The sequence below is a fragment of the Cavia porcellus genome, unplaced genomic scaffold (genome assembly GCF_034190915.1).
Source record: "Cavia porcellus strain 051 isolate PalLab524CR breed Dunkin Hartley unplaced genomic scaffold, mCavPor4.1 scaffold_27, whole genome shotgun sequence".
Taxonomy (NCBI): Eukaryota; Metazoa; Chordata; class Mammalia; order Rodentia; family Caviidae; genus Cavia; species Cavia porcellus.
Genome location: NW_026947510.1, coordinates 40,002,396 through 40,016,874, shown reverse-complemented (window position 1 = coordinate 40,016,874; position 14,479 = coordinate 40,002,396). Strand labels below are relative to the sequence as shown.

General features: G+C 37.6%; 1 protein-coding gene across 1 annotated transcript in view; it reads left to right on the top strand.

The window, feature by feature from the left end:
• Window positions 1–14,479, top strand: part of Plbd1 (phospholipase B domain containing 1) — a 64,966-nt gene that overhangs the window by 30,893 nt on the left and 19,594 nt on the right. Inside the window, exons 3-6 of the mRNA XM_013153169.3 lie at window positions 7,593–7,676; window positions 10,297–10,435; window positions 12,319–12,462; window positions 12,869–13,013. Of these exons, the coding sequence (XP_013008623.1) occupies window positions 7,593–7,676; window positions 10,297–10,435; window positions 12,319–12,462; window positions 12,869–13,013 (512 nt within the window). The remainder of the gene's footprint in view (window positions 1–7,592; window positions 7,677–10,296; window positions 10,436–12,318; window positions 12,463–12,868; window positions 13,014–14,479) is intronic.

The window sequence follows — 14,479 nt, the reverse complement described above, 5'->3', positions numbered from 1 at the left end:
GTGATGCTCATGGTAATTTGGGAGGTCCAGTTCAGTATGTGGCACCTGGATGGTTAGGTCTTACTGTATGTTGAGCTCATCAGTTTTCTTGATCAGAAAGACAGTGGCCGCCAGAGCATGGAGGCAAGGGGCGCAGCTCTTAGCATCTGGATCTAAATGTTTTGACCAGTAGACCCCTGGGAGTTATTAGGGGCTGACAGTCTAGCAAGCACCTTTGAAGCCCCATGTTGTTATTTATCAAAAAACAAGTTGAATAGGTGAGTTACGTATGGAATTCCTGAAGCAGAGGCCTTTTTAATGCCATTGAAGGCTTTTTCTTATTTAGGGTTTTAGTTAAAAATGTCAGAGTCTTTTTTAGACAAGCCATTGTGTAGAGTCCTTACTTTTTTCTGTGAACTCAGGAATGCAAATTTTGCAGAAACCAGCAGTTTCAAGGAATTTGCAGAATTGTTTTTGTTGTTGTTGTTTTGTTTTGTTTTATTTTTTCCCCCTGTGCTTGGGATTAAGGTGGAGCAGATGATCTCTTTTCTTTGTAGTCCAAAGGCACAGTGTCCCTGATTTGAGTCAAATTCCAGATATCTAACTTTTGCTTGCAGATTTGTGCCTTTTTCCAAGATACTTTCTAACCAGTTTTTGAGAGATGTTAAAGCAGAGCTCTTGTGCCTTTTCAGGCAGTCACTAGCCAGAAGACCAATGTATTGCAGGAGGGTGTAGTAATATTCTGTGCTGAGAAACCAGCCTGAGGGCTTCTCCAAAGAGGGTAAGTGAGTTTTAAATCCTTCAGAGTGTTTGACAGTCTGAGTATTTTGCAGTTTTGAGGCCTCTGAGTGTGTGGCTGAATTTCTAATTGAACCTTTCATGGCATGGAGTACTGTTTGATGCAGATAGGGGTTGCCCAGGATAATTTCACAACCAGAGGCAGGTGGTTAATGGTCCAGACTCAGGGAAAGAGCATGTATGTCCATCAGTTGCCATTTTCCTTCTTGGGCGACCATGACAGCAAGCAGGAAATGTGATTGTGGAGCTGGCGGGACAGAGAAGCAGATTGCCTCAGAGAGAAGGTAGTGGTGGTCACTAAGTAAGATAGGATATCTCTCCCCAGGAGTGGGATTAGGCACTCCATCAAGTAGAGGAACTCATGTGTAGTCTGATGTTCTCTCAGGCTGCAAGTTTGTGCCTGGCAGAAGGAGCAAGAGTCAGAATACTCAACTGCCCAGGTGATTGTAACCTTTTTCTGACAGAGAGGCAATAGTTCAAATAACTACAGTGTGTTCTGTTTTACTGTCTACCAGGAAAGTTATAGGTTGGCCCCATGTGGACATGGACTGTAAATTCCCAGTGACCCAGTTGAAGAAGGGAGCCCAGTCTGGCCAAGTATGAGCCCATCAAACTAATGAAAGGGTTGTCATGTGATCTAGCTTGAAGCTTTAGAGAATCTTTAATTTTTAGTCTGAATGGGCATTTTTTTTTTTTGGTGTCTGCAGCCCTTACATCTTGCATATTTATCTTGAGCATAATAACCAGGTGCTTCTTGTGCAATGAAGCATTTACCATTTGTAGATTTTCTGGAGCCCTGTGGTCAAATGGAGTGCTGACCCTCTAGGCTTTATGGAGTCTCTCATAAAAGTCTAAAAGGCTTTTATCAGGCTTCTGGGTATTAGTAGTAACTTTTGACATATTGATGGGCTTTTCCCTCCTTCAACTTTGAAAAGTGCTTGATGGTATTTGTGGATTGCTTTGTTTCTCTCTGGGATATTGTAATACCAGGCAGCGTGGTTCTTTGGAAAGGCTGAAGCTCCTCATATATCAGGGTTGACAGTGAGAGCAGGAACTTCTCCCTCCAATCAGTTCTCAGCTTCTTAAAATTCAATGGTGCTTCTCAGTATTGAACAGAGACACAAGGAATTGCTGACAGTTATCTCAACTGGGCATTAGATGATGCCATCTGGCCAGAATAGGCATGTAAGGGTAGCTGTACAGTAGAAGTCTCTGATGGGGAGAGTCTTGTACTAGAATGCAGTTAATGACTGACTGGACTCTGTGGAGTTGGGGGTGAAGAGGCAGGCCAGCATGGTATCAGATGACTTGGTGGAGGACTAGGAGTGGAAGGACTTGTGGCTACAACTGGTCCAATTGGCTGGATATAGAAGAACCAAGAACGAGATGGGAAAAGCTGGCCTGGGTAGAACTGTAGATTCTGGTAGCAGCAGTGGTGGCCAATAAGGGATGATATGTCTTTCAAGGAGAAATTCTCAGGAAGAATGCAGTTTTTGTTCAGAGAGTCTTATTCAACAACAGAGCCAGGAGTGCAAGGGATTTAGTGCAAGGTTGTAAGTTTGATCCCCAGTACCAAAAACAAAAGCAAACAAAGAACAGAGCCAGTTTCGTTTAATTTTTACTCTGAAGTCTTCAGGGAAACCACTTTTGAAGTGCGTTAGCATACAATCTAGATTATAGGTTTACTCTAGTGGGCACCCATTCTGTCTTTCTACAGTGTATGTGGTGTGCCCTTGAATGATGGCACAACAGAAAAAGGGTGGGTATTCCTCAGAAAGAGAGACCATTCAGCTTCCTGCCTGGCTGCTTGCCTCTCAGCAATGCTGGGACCATCCAGACTATGGAGAAGCATCAGTAGGTTCTCTATTCTGTCCTGATTAGACACATCCATGGAACCATAGGTTGAAGCCCAATCTGTAGCTCTGAAGTCCTGGAGAGTCTTTTGCCATGGAACACAGAGAGATCTGCAGCTTTTGCCATCTGTTACTAACAGTTACACAGTCATTCAGCAACAGGCACTCAGAGGTTAAAACATTCCAACCTCTTTTCCCTCACAGGTAGACTTCACTAACAACTAACTAACAAGGGATTGGTAATCAGGCTTTTCTTCCATCTGGATATGGGCAGGACTGATTAACAGACTGACAGACTGACTGGGGAGACACTTGCCTGGGGATCTTACCTTATCTGAAGACCTTCCTGACAGTATCCTTTCCCCTCTTTGGGTCCAGTGAGAACCATTAGTACCAAGCAGGAATCTCCAATACCAGCCTTGCAAGGGGATTTCAAGAAGGTCTAGGAGCATATCTTCCCATTGAGGAGGTTGGAGAAGTCCCTGCTTTAGCCACCAGGTCTCAGCTGGTACCCTAAGCATCAGCTGGTGACCTAAGAAGTCAGCATGGTCTTCTGTCTTCTTGGTCAGGGAATCAAGAAATGTTACGGAAAACAGACCAAACACTGGAAGAAACAGCACTGAGGACATTAAAGAGACAGTGTATTATACCTTGTGACCAGGGGCCTTCCTGACTAGGATCTCTCCTAAAGAGTCAGAGCCCTCCCAGCAGGAGTTCAGGGCTGTTAAAGGGAACGTAAGCAAGGAAATACAAAGGCAGATTTGGCACATATGATTAAGAGGATTGGGTGACATCATGGGTCGTTAGGGAAATCCAAACATTTCAGATTGCATAAGGCCATCAGCTACACACAATGTGGGTTATATAAAGGAAGAAATATCCTGCTACATTTTAAGTTACGTTGTAAGGCCATCAGTTACACAAAGGCAGCAAAGACCAGTTTGCATAAAGGAAGAAGTGTTCTGTTATGAGGCCTTCTGGACATGTCCACTTGCACTTGATGGGCATTCTGGGCAAGTTTTATTTAAAATTCTCTCTCACTAGAGCTCAGAAACAAAGAGAAAGGAAAGAATAAGGGTACCAATACCCTCTTCAACAGCATGTGCTTAATGACTTTACAGTATGTGCTACCTCCTACAGTATGTGCAACTGGACTAGGAAGCACGACTTCAATATATGCACCTTCAGGAGACACTGTAAATCTAAAATGAGGGAGAGTCACTCTTCTGAACTGTGAAGCTGGGTCAGAGGCTGCTCTTTGTATCACTCTTATACCTGTGTGCTTTATTCCTGTTCTTTCCCTTATTTATAAAGGCAGTAGAAAGGAAAAGGTGATCAACCTGATAATAGAAAAGATGTGATAGCATAATAAATCTATTAATAAAAGTTAAATATGATGATTCAATTTTAAAACACATGCAAGTAACTTAAAGGGCAAACTCATGACGTGAAGTCTTTTTAAATTCAAGGCTCTTAAAATATTTCAAAGGATTTTAATGTTGTTTACCTAACTAGCAATAAAATTCTGTTCTTGTTTTATTAGTTTCATTTCTGGAAACTACTAGATAAAAGGATAAAGTTCTAAGTTTATGAAGACAAATTTCTGTTCTTAGAATCTAGGTTGTCTTTAGCTTATGATTTTGAACTTCCTGCATCAGTAACTAAGACTTTAGGCAAACTTTCTGTCCTAGATAAGCCTTCGGGTATAGAAGGCTGACAATCTGATATACTAACTCTGCTCTAAACTTATGTCAAGTGATGGAAAAATTATAGAGCAATGAAGCATTATGGTAACAAAACTGGGCCCCAACCAAGATAAGCATTTCTTGAAACAAAAATGGAACAGAAAGCAAAGTGAACCACCGTGGCAGTGCTAGCCCCGAGTCTGAGCAGAAAGGATATGCCTCCTGAGGGATGAGGGCTGAATCAAGCTTGGGGAGCAGAAGTGATCTCATTTCCTTTAACTTTATAGAATAGGAAACCACAAAAAAGTCTTTTTTTTTTTTTTTTTTTTTTTTGGTTTGTTTTGTTTTTGTTTTTGTGGTACTGGGGATCAAACTCCTAACCTTGCGCTTGCCAGGCAGGCGCTTATATCACTGAGCTAAATCCCTAGCCCAAAAATGTCTTTTGATGTGCATCTGTATTATTCAGTTTTGTGTTTCTATAAAGAAATATCTGATACAGGGTACACATGACATAAAAAGAAATTTAGCATGTTCTGGAAGCTTGAGTCTAAGGTTAAGCAGCACCATTTGTGGGGTGGGAGGCCTAAACAGTGGTGCCATATTGGAGAGGAGTGTGTTACATGTGTTCACATTTTGAGCCAGGAAGAATAGAAGAGAGAGCAAAGAAGAAAAGAAAAAGAAGCAAAATAGAAAAAAAAGAAGATGAGGTCTCACAGTCCCTTTTAAGGTACAACTAGAGGGCACAAAGGACCTCCCATAGACCTCCCCGCTCCAAAAGCTTTATAGTGTCTCACAAAACTGCTACTCTGGGAAAACTATGTGGATTTTGGGGGACCACTCATCCAACCAGGGTAGCATCCTAGATTATAAGAGTTTAGATCAATAGTTGAGCTTGGAGGAGGGAGTAAAGAAAATCATTCTCATTGTGACTTATTTACAGATGTAGCTGCAGTATCCCACAGGTCAAAGTCCAGGACTCAGATGAAGGCAATGCAGGAAAAGTGTAGGAGGCAGAGCAAGATGGGTACATAAGTAAATGAAAAGTCCAGCACACCAGAGTTCCCACCTCTCCCTCTGTCAGATTTAATGCTAAGAAAAACAGCTAACTAAATCAAGTATCAACTCATGAATATACTGCAACCTGATTTCATAGACTACTTTAATGAAGACTTTAACTTACATAAGTACTTTAAGTTATAAATGATGGAAAAATTTGTGGGACTTTGTATGAAAAAGAAAAGAATAAACTAAAAGACAGATTGGTCCTTTTAAAAACTACCTATTAGAAATATTGTTAAAAATACTATAAAAGACAGTCATAAAATTACAGCAATTTTCAATACAAGAAACAAATAAATTAATAAAGTTTCACTTTAAAAATTAAAACATGAAAATGAATTTTTAAATTCAACAGTTTTTGAACAATAACATGATGGGGAATGTCTATGGGTAAACTTTATGCCTAAAGGAAAAGAGAATTAAAAAATTCAGTTAGACTTCATAAGAAAATATGTACTTTTAAAAAATGATGATCATTAAAAAAGTATGTTCTATAATTTCTAAATTAGTGTATGAAAAAGATATCTAACCAAAACATAAAAGAGAGGGCAAAGAAAGGGACAGTAAATGAAAACCAGAAAATATACAGAAATAATTTCCAAAATCTTAAAATCACAATAAATGTAAATGGATTATTTTCATCAATTAAAAATATTTACTGGATCACAAATAAGAAATTTTTAATCTCTTAAGTTTTAAAGTAAAGAATGCCTGGTTTCTCTTTAGATTGTAACTCTTTCACTTTTTAAAATAAAAAAGTTCCAAATACTCAACAATTTTATCAGGGATAAAAATTAAATGGAGAAGCTACTTAAATCCACCAAATTGTTGAAAATTATAAAATCTGACAATAATGTCTATTGGTAAAGCTGTGAATGAAGAAGGGAAATGTAAGTTATTACTACAGTAAGTTCTTGACTTACAAACATTCAAGTTGAGAACTTTCACAGGGGTACTATATAAGACTCATTTTATTGGATTAAATGTGATTTACAAATATTCTCCCAGAACAGAACTGGTTCATAAGTTGGGGAATTGCTGTGTCATCATGGAGAACAATTTGGCAATATTTAGAAAAAATAATTTGTATACACTTACATATGAATTATTAACCCAGGTAAGTATATATAATATAAAGTTTTATATTATATATTTGTATTACATATACAATTTTATATATATATTTGTATTATATATAAAATTTATTTGTATTGTATACAGTTATAGTATATATAAAGATTTATGTTACATATATAAAATTTTACTTGTATAATTCAATAAAGTTAAGTTGTATCTTCTTAGATGTTTAGTATGTTTTATGCTTTTCTGCATGATGAAAATATTTTCCAATTTCATGTATATATTTATATATATAAAGAATAAACTAGTTATGATAGTTTATGATAGCAAACAATTAAAATCCAGTTAAGTATGCATCATAGGAGTGCATATATGAATTGCTATATGGTCATACCTTAGAATGATATCAGAGGCTGAAAGAAGTTAAGCTGCAGATGGTAGCATGTTTATTTAAAAATCTTGTTAAGAAAAATAAACAAGTTACAGTAACAGTCATTATGATCTTACTCCTATTTTTTTTGAATCTTTACAGAATTTTTTTGATCTTACAGCCAGTATGATCTTACTCCTATTTTTTTGAAACATGATAAATAATAGTATACATGGTTTATGGTTAAATATGTGGTGATTGTAAAACACACTCACATACACACAGGCTTAGTAAGTGAGATTCAAGGTTGTAAATACCTCTGAGGAGACAGAAGGAGAATCAATGTCAGAAAAATATGCATAAAGATTTGACTCTAATGTTTTGCTTTATATGTTTAAATATATGTGGCAAATATTAAAAAACAATGATTTAATAAAGGTAAGTAGTGGATACTTGGGAGTTTGTCCTATTCTATACTTTTCTCTTTTTTTTTGTCTTTTTCATTTTTATCAGTACCAGGGATCGAACTCACGACTGCACACTTGCAAGGCAGGCGCTTATGCCGCTGAGCTAAATCCCCAGCCCTTCTGTACTTTTCTATGTTGAAAATATTTTTTAATTGTGTGAATTTTATTTATTTTTAAAAAATTAGTAGAGAAAGTTTGCAATTGGAGACCTACTTATTAGCCAAAATATTGGGTAAGTTACTGTGATAGATAAATCCAAGAAGAAAAATAGGAATGTAACAGTTTTCATTTATCATTTCAGACACATGAATGACCACTTCACGAACCTCTATCCCCAGCTGATCAAGAAATCTTCTATAATGGATCAAGTGCAGGACTTCATGATGTATGTATAACCACTTTCCTCTTCTCATTGTTAAGGCTGCAAAGCCTACATCTGTCATTTTAAACAGTAATTATTCCTTTGCCAATTTCTTTTTCTATCTGTTTAGCAGGACCCTAGAGTTGCAGATGTAGCATTTTTTGCTAATAGAATGACAATTGGTTGTAGATTTGGCTTCTAATTTTGGCTCCTTTACAGGTCAAACTCAGTATCACATTGTCAGTTGCTAACACAATTAGAAGAATACCAACCAGAGTGAAGCAGACAAAATAAAGTCCGTGATCCCTTCCACATGGGTCACCTTCCTCTTCTCACAGAGACCCCTTTTTCTCCCTCTGTAGCCCTTGGAGCATAAGATCAGTTTTGTCATGAAGCTACATAAATGAGGGTCTATGAGACCCACATTTATTCTTTAGAATACTTCCATTGATGAAGTATTAATTTTGATTATATGAGTTTTATTAGAGAATGGGTACTTAACTGGAAAAATTCACATAAAAAAAGTTTTGAGTTTTTAACGTTTATTGAGCGTTTATAAAAAAGCACCCGGATTTTCAACAGTGACTAGTTTTTGGTGAACAAAATCTAAAAAAAGATATCAGAAATAAATTCCCATATGAACTACAGTGAAAATACTGATAGCACTCTACCAAGAAAATAATCTTTACTTCAGTTATCACATCTAAGGCAGTCTGTACACAGGACAACAGCACATTCCATGCACACGCGTTGCTTATGCTGACAGCACGTGGCTTTTGCTTTCCTGGCCTTTTTGTAGGACACACTTGACCTCTCAATGGGGTTTCTGTTTTGTTGGGAGGTTCTTATTATATTATACAGTGCATAGTTACCAGGAACATAAATATTAATAACATAAAGGATTAAATTCTTAATATGTATTGTACATCTAGACATCAACATTTTCACATCAGCTGTGTATTTCTTTATAAAACCTAAAGATAACATCAGAAATAAATTCTTCTACAGACTACAATGAAAATGCCAATGGAATGCTACCATAAAAATAAGCTTTGCTTCAACTGTCACACCCAAGGCAGGCTTTACACATAACAACTGCATGTTCCATACACAAGTACCCCTTGCACCGATAGTGCATGTTTTGTTTTCCTGGACTTTCTTGTAGGGCATAGTTGACGTCATTTTTGTTTTCCTGTTGTTGTAGTAGGTTTTTGTGAGCTGCACCTTCCTGTTCAACTATCAGCTCACCAGTGAGTGCCATGGTTTTTTTTGCATAGTTCCCTGGGTAGAAACATTGTTATTTTTCCTCTGCTGTAAATGATCTCTTATCATTTACAATCCTCCAAGAAAATTTCTCCGTGGTATTTTATACTTCTTATTTTCTTTGTAAACTATTTATGCCACACATGTTTAGGATTGAGTAAAACCCAACCATTGACCAATGCTTTGTGTTTCAAGTGACATCATAGTTGCTACATAACTCATCACTACGTCTACACCATGTTCGGCTTTGTTGTTGAAAGTTTCTATCTCTGGCTTCCATCCTGTCAAGGTTTCCCTATCAATATTTCTTCCACGGTGAAATGTTGACATCAAGAGTACCAGTTTCCTTTTCTTTGCCATATATGAGGCTATATGAACATTGTATCTTTCTGAAATTCAAATTTGTACTATACAATTCTCTGTCTAGTAAGGGATGGTTTCACTGGACCCAGGCTATGCCTCAAGGATTTAAAGTGCTTCCTTTTTATAGGCCTGTCTAGTAACTGGCTGGTATCAGCTAATATCTGCAGTCATAACTCTTAACATCTTTTGAGAATATTTCCATGTTAAGAAGATTTTCAAAGACAAAAAGTTTAAATACAAAATTTGCGGAATGATGACAGGAGATTATTTGGGAACAGAAGAGGTCTTGGTTTGACCTTCCAAATCACACCCTAAGCAATCTCTTCAGAAATGCTAAAAGTGCTGTCACGCATGAGTTAGAAACAGTGGACTCCCTCCCATGCAGCATGGCATTGTATTGTTCTGAGATTGATTCCGAGATAGCCTGAACAAATCAGAAATAGCTTTCTATGTATAAGTTTATATTAAACCATTCTTTATGGTTTGATATAAGCCAGAGAAAAGAAAATTAAAGGGCTACTGAAAAATCATACTGTTTTGCTAAGCATGCTAGGACAGGCACGTGGAAGCAGTTATTAATAACAACTGAAATAGAACAAACCATAAGCTAATGCAAATGATCTGTGAGAGAATTATAAGCATACAAATCATCGTGTCCTTAGGAAGCTTTTTTCTCATCTATGCCTATATACAAAAGTAAAGTAACCAACTACTTACCGAGGGGTTGTGGTTTTATATGAAATATATAGGAACAGGTCGTGTCTGATTTTCTTAGGTGTTGGTTCTACATAGAGCCTAGAAAAAGCTATAAATGAATATGCATAGTCCTACAGAAAAATTAAAAACCATTTAAGGCTTGACCTGAAATTCTCTTGAGTGATTGCAATGTTCTAAGATCAAGAATTTAAGTCACACCAGCCTAAATCTTGATATATATAAGTTCTAAATACTCAGTTTGAGTTAGCTCTGGGTGAGCCGCCATTGAGACCTCCAAGTACCAACCTAATTTCTCTTCCAGGAAGCAAGATAAGTGGACTCGGAAGAACATCAAAGAACACAAGAACGACTCGTTTTGGAGACACACAGGCTATGTTATGTTACAACTGGATGGGCTTTATGTAGGAGCCGTAAAGAGGGCTGCAGCAGAAAAGATAAGGGTAATGCTGTGGGATATTCACGGTACTAACTCAGCAGATTGGTAACCAAAGGCTGAGGACCAAACATGGCGTAGTTGCACCCTTTTATGCAATGGTTGCATCTTTGTCTCCCTTGTATGGGCATCACCAGCACTAGCAGTCTGGTTGGGTATATATTAGCATTCTAAATCTGTGATTTATATTACAGAATTACATCAGAACTACACGTGTACATAGAGGCTGCTATTGCTATACTGCAAAAAGTTCCCAACCCAGCCCTTGAGAAGGGGGGGTCCTACCACAATAAGATTTTTAAAAAACTACAGAATTTATACGGCAAGAATATTAAAAATTGTTTTGGAAATGGCATTGCACTTTAGAAGTAGAACAAACCAAGAATGATAGTATATTCCTTGAGACAAACAGTGCTGTGTTTATTGGATCACAGTACCTAACTCATTGCCAGACACAGAATTTAAATTCAAAACACAAATTAATGCTTGTTTCATAATACAATGCTCAGCACAAGCTGTAAAAGCCTCAAATGAATATGTTGACTTTCTAACTAACCTGATAAAGATCTTAGTGTTTTGGATTATGAGCTCCATAAGGAAAAACTTCTAAATGTACAAATTTTGTTTCCCACATCCCACAGCATTCACATAAACACACACACGCACACACACACACACACACACACACACACACACACACACACACGCACACGCGCACACACACACACACTAATTTGGGGGAGGGGCTATTGAATCATCAAGGGTTCTAAAATATTATATGATATACTTCCAAAAGTATAGGTATTTTTGTCTCCCAGGGGTAATATGTATGCTATACACACACACACACACACACACACACACATATATATATATATATATATATATATATATACAAAAAGTTCATAGAAAATGATACACATAATTATTTATAGTATGAGCTCAGCCTTGCTCATAAAATTAGAAATATAAATTAAAACCATACAGGGGAAATATTGTCATCCCAGTTTGACAGGAATTACAGAATGTGAATGTACCCTGTTGGCAAGGCTATGAAAATAAACAAAAAGGCACTCTCCTACAATATTGCCAAAATGATGCTAAGAACAGGAATTTTGGTGCTTTGTACTGAAATCATGCACTCATTTACCCTTGACTCAGCCGTCTCACTTCTAGCATTGTCACAAGGGAACATGGCAGAGATATAATATAGCAGATGTGTGAGCATGTTCACTACAAGTAATTTACAATAACAACAAAAGACTTAAAGCAAATGCACAAAGGACTGGATGCACAAATGGTGCAGCTGTAAGCAGAACTGAGGCCGCTCTGCATATACTGTTTGAGTATCATCTGACAGTTGCTTCGCAGCTAGTACACACCATCAAAACCAGAAGCATCTTAGATGAACAGTTTGCTGTAAAACTTTCTTGCCAGGGTGATTTCCCCAGCGATGTCTGGAGAAAACAATTTTAGTTGTCAAAACTGGAAGTTTGCTACTGATGTCTGCAGATTAGAGACCATGCATGCTCCTAAAACACCTCACAGTGCACCATGCACGGTGCCTCAAGAGAAAGAACTATCTGGCTCAAACTATCAATAGTGTCAAGATGGAAAACCCTTCCTGGAGAGGAGTACAAACAGAAAAATCTGGTGTATTCTCTGAAGAGTGACTTCTAGAATCTGTGGTTACCAAAATTTACTGAGGCGTCACTTCTAAATTATAAAAAAACTATAAAATGTATTTTGTAAGGTACAATAAAATCCATCACATCTGTTTTGGTAAAGACACTTCACACAAAAATAATTTAGTGGAACCTTAACAAGAGAAAAGCTGGAAAGTTACCTCTGTCCCAGATCAATACTTAGTGCCTTTGTGTCCTTTCCCAGCCCATGACCATGTTTCAGATTCAGTTCCTGAACGCAGTCGGAGACCTACTGGATCTGATTCCTTCTTTCTCTTCCGCAAAAGACACCACCACCATGAAGTTCTTTAAGAGATGGGACATGGGACATTGCTCTGCGCTTATTAAGGTAAGGCACTCATAGAAGCTCCCCTCTTTTTCCTGTGGCAGCACCTTGTCACCCTGCCTGTGGCCCTACGTCAGTTCACGAGTGCATCTATGGTTGAGGTGAAGAGCTGGAACAAACTTTGACAGAGGGAACCGGAAGCACAAGATGTCACCAGTGTTTCTCCTCTCATTCCTTTTATGCTGCATATGCCCGCCCCCCTCACCTTTGAGAATATTCCATTCTGCATGGCAGAAGAACAGAGTCTGTTTTGCAGACACTAAAGGTTAATGACGGACCCTTTAGTCATATTTTCCAATAAGAAAGGCAGGGTGCAAAAAGCCCAGAATTGATCTGATGTTCCCTCCATTTAATATTGCAGTCAGCAGTCTCTGTGCCTCTGTGCTGCTCACTGTGATTCTGGCTATAGGTTCTTCCTGGATTCGAGAACATCTATTTTGCTCACTCAAGCTGGTACACGTACGCAGCCATGCTCAGGATATACAAACACTGGGACTTCAACATCGATGATAAAGACACCAGCAGTAGCTGCCTTTCTTTCAGCAGTTACCCAGGTAAATAAATGTAGAGGAACCTCTGGGTGCTTTTTCAAGATAAAATCTCAGTGACTCAGAGTTAATTGGACAAGGATGAAGACATGTCTTGTGGTTTGTGTACGTTTTGACTTTTAGAGTGCCTTCTGGAGAAATAAAGTTCTAATAATTTTACTTCATCGATTGACATCAACTAGGTTAATATGATTGTCAAGTGGAAAACACTGTAAATGGGGGCTGGGGATTTAGCTCAGTGGCATAAGCGCCTGCCTTGCAAGCAGGCAGTCGTGAGTTCGATCCCCGGTACTGATAAAAAGGAAAAAGACCAAAAAAAAAAAAAAAAGAAAGAAAACACTGTAAATGTAAATGGATGCATCTGAATTCACTTCAGCAAAGGTTGCAAGATGCTTTTCCAGGCTCTGCAAGCAGATACAAGAGAGGAGCATGACAGATCCTTCACTCGGTATTTTCCTGAGTGCTGTGTTCTGTTTCTGCTACTCATTGTAATATTCTCAGCGCTCAGCCTAGTGTTATGGCTCGTAGCACTTAGTACATCTTTGCTAAGTCAGTGGATGAATGATGCATAGGCTTATAACCCTTCTTCTGTAGTTCAGGAAGGCCTGTACAATATGGGTGAGATAATAATGTTACTGAATACTGGATATGGTCCAAAAATGTAACAAATATCATGAGTATTCCAAGGTGTTATGATCAACCCATATTTAAGAAAAAGTAATTAAGATCTGTCTCTTAAAGAAGACAATATCAAAGAATTTGTGGAAATTTTAAAACCACTACAGAATAGAAAGATTTTTTATATTCATTATCTTAAGACTTTGCTAAATTAATTTATCAATTCTACTAGCTTTTTTGCAGATTCCTTGGAACTTTTTGATACGTACATTAATGTCATGTCTGAATGAAGGAAGCTTTTTTCCTTCCTTTTTTTTTTTTGTATAATTTTTTTTGATGATTTTGTTCTGTGATTGCAATGGTATTTTCAGGATGATGTAGACTTCAAGTGGCCAAATTGAGAATCATTGCCACGCTCCTGACCGTAGGAGCAAAGGGTTCAGCTTTAAGTATGGTATTAATGGTAGCTTCTTGTACATGCCCTTCATATGTCAAGGAAGGTACATTCTCATGATACTTTGCTTAACATTATAAGTGGTTGCTGCATTTGCCTACTCTCAGCATCTGTTGAAAGGAGCACATGATTTTCTCTTTTAATATGGTGAATTACACTGATTGATTTTCAAATACATATTAAACTAATTTGGCATTTCTGTGTCATGATATATTTTTTAATTTATTTTTGTGATTCCATTTACTAATATTTTGATAAGGATTTTTTTATCTACATTTATATGAGGTAGTGGTCTGTAGTTGTTTTTTCCCCTTCCATATGATGGTTTTGATATTGGATTAAGTTTATATCATGGACATGGAATTAGATTCTGATTTTCTCATTGGTCTTGCCACCTACC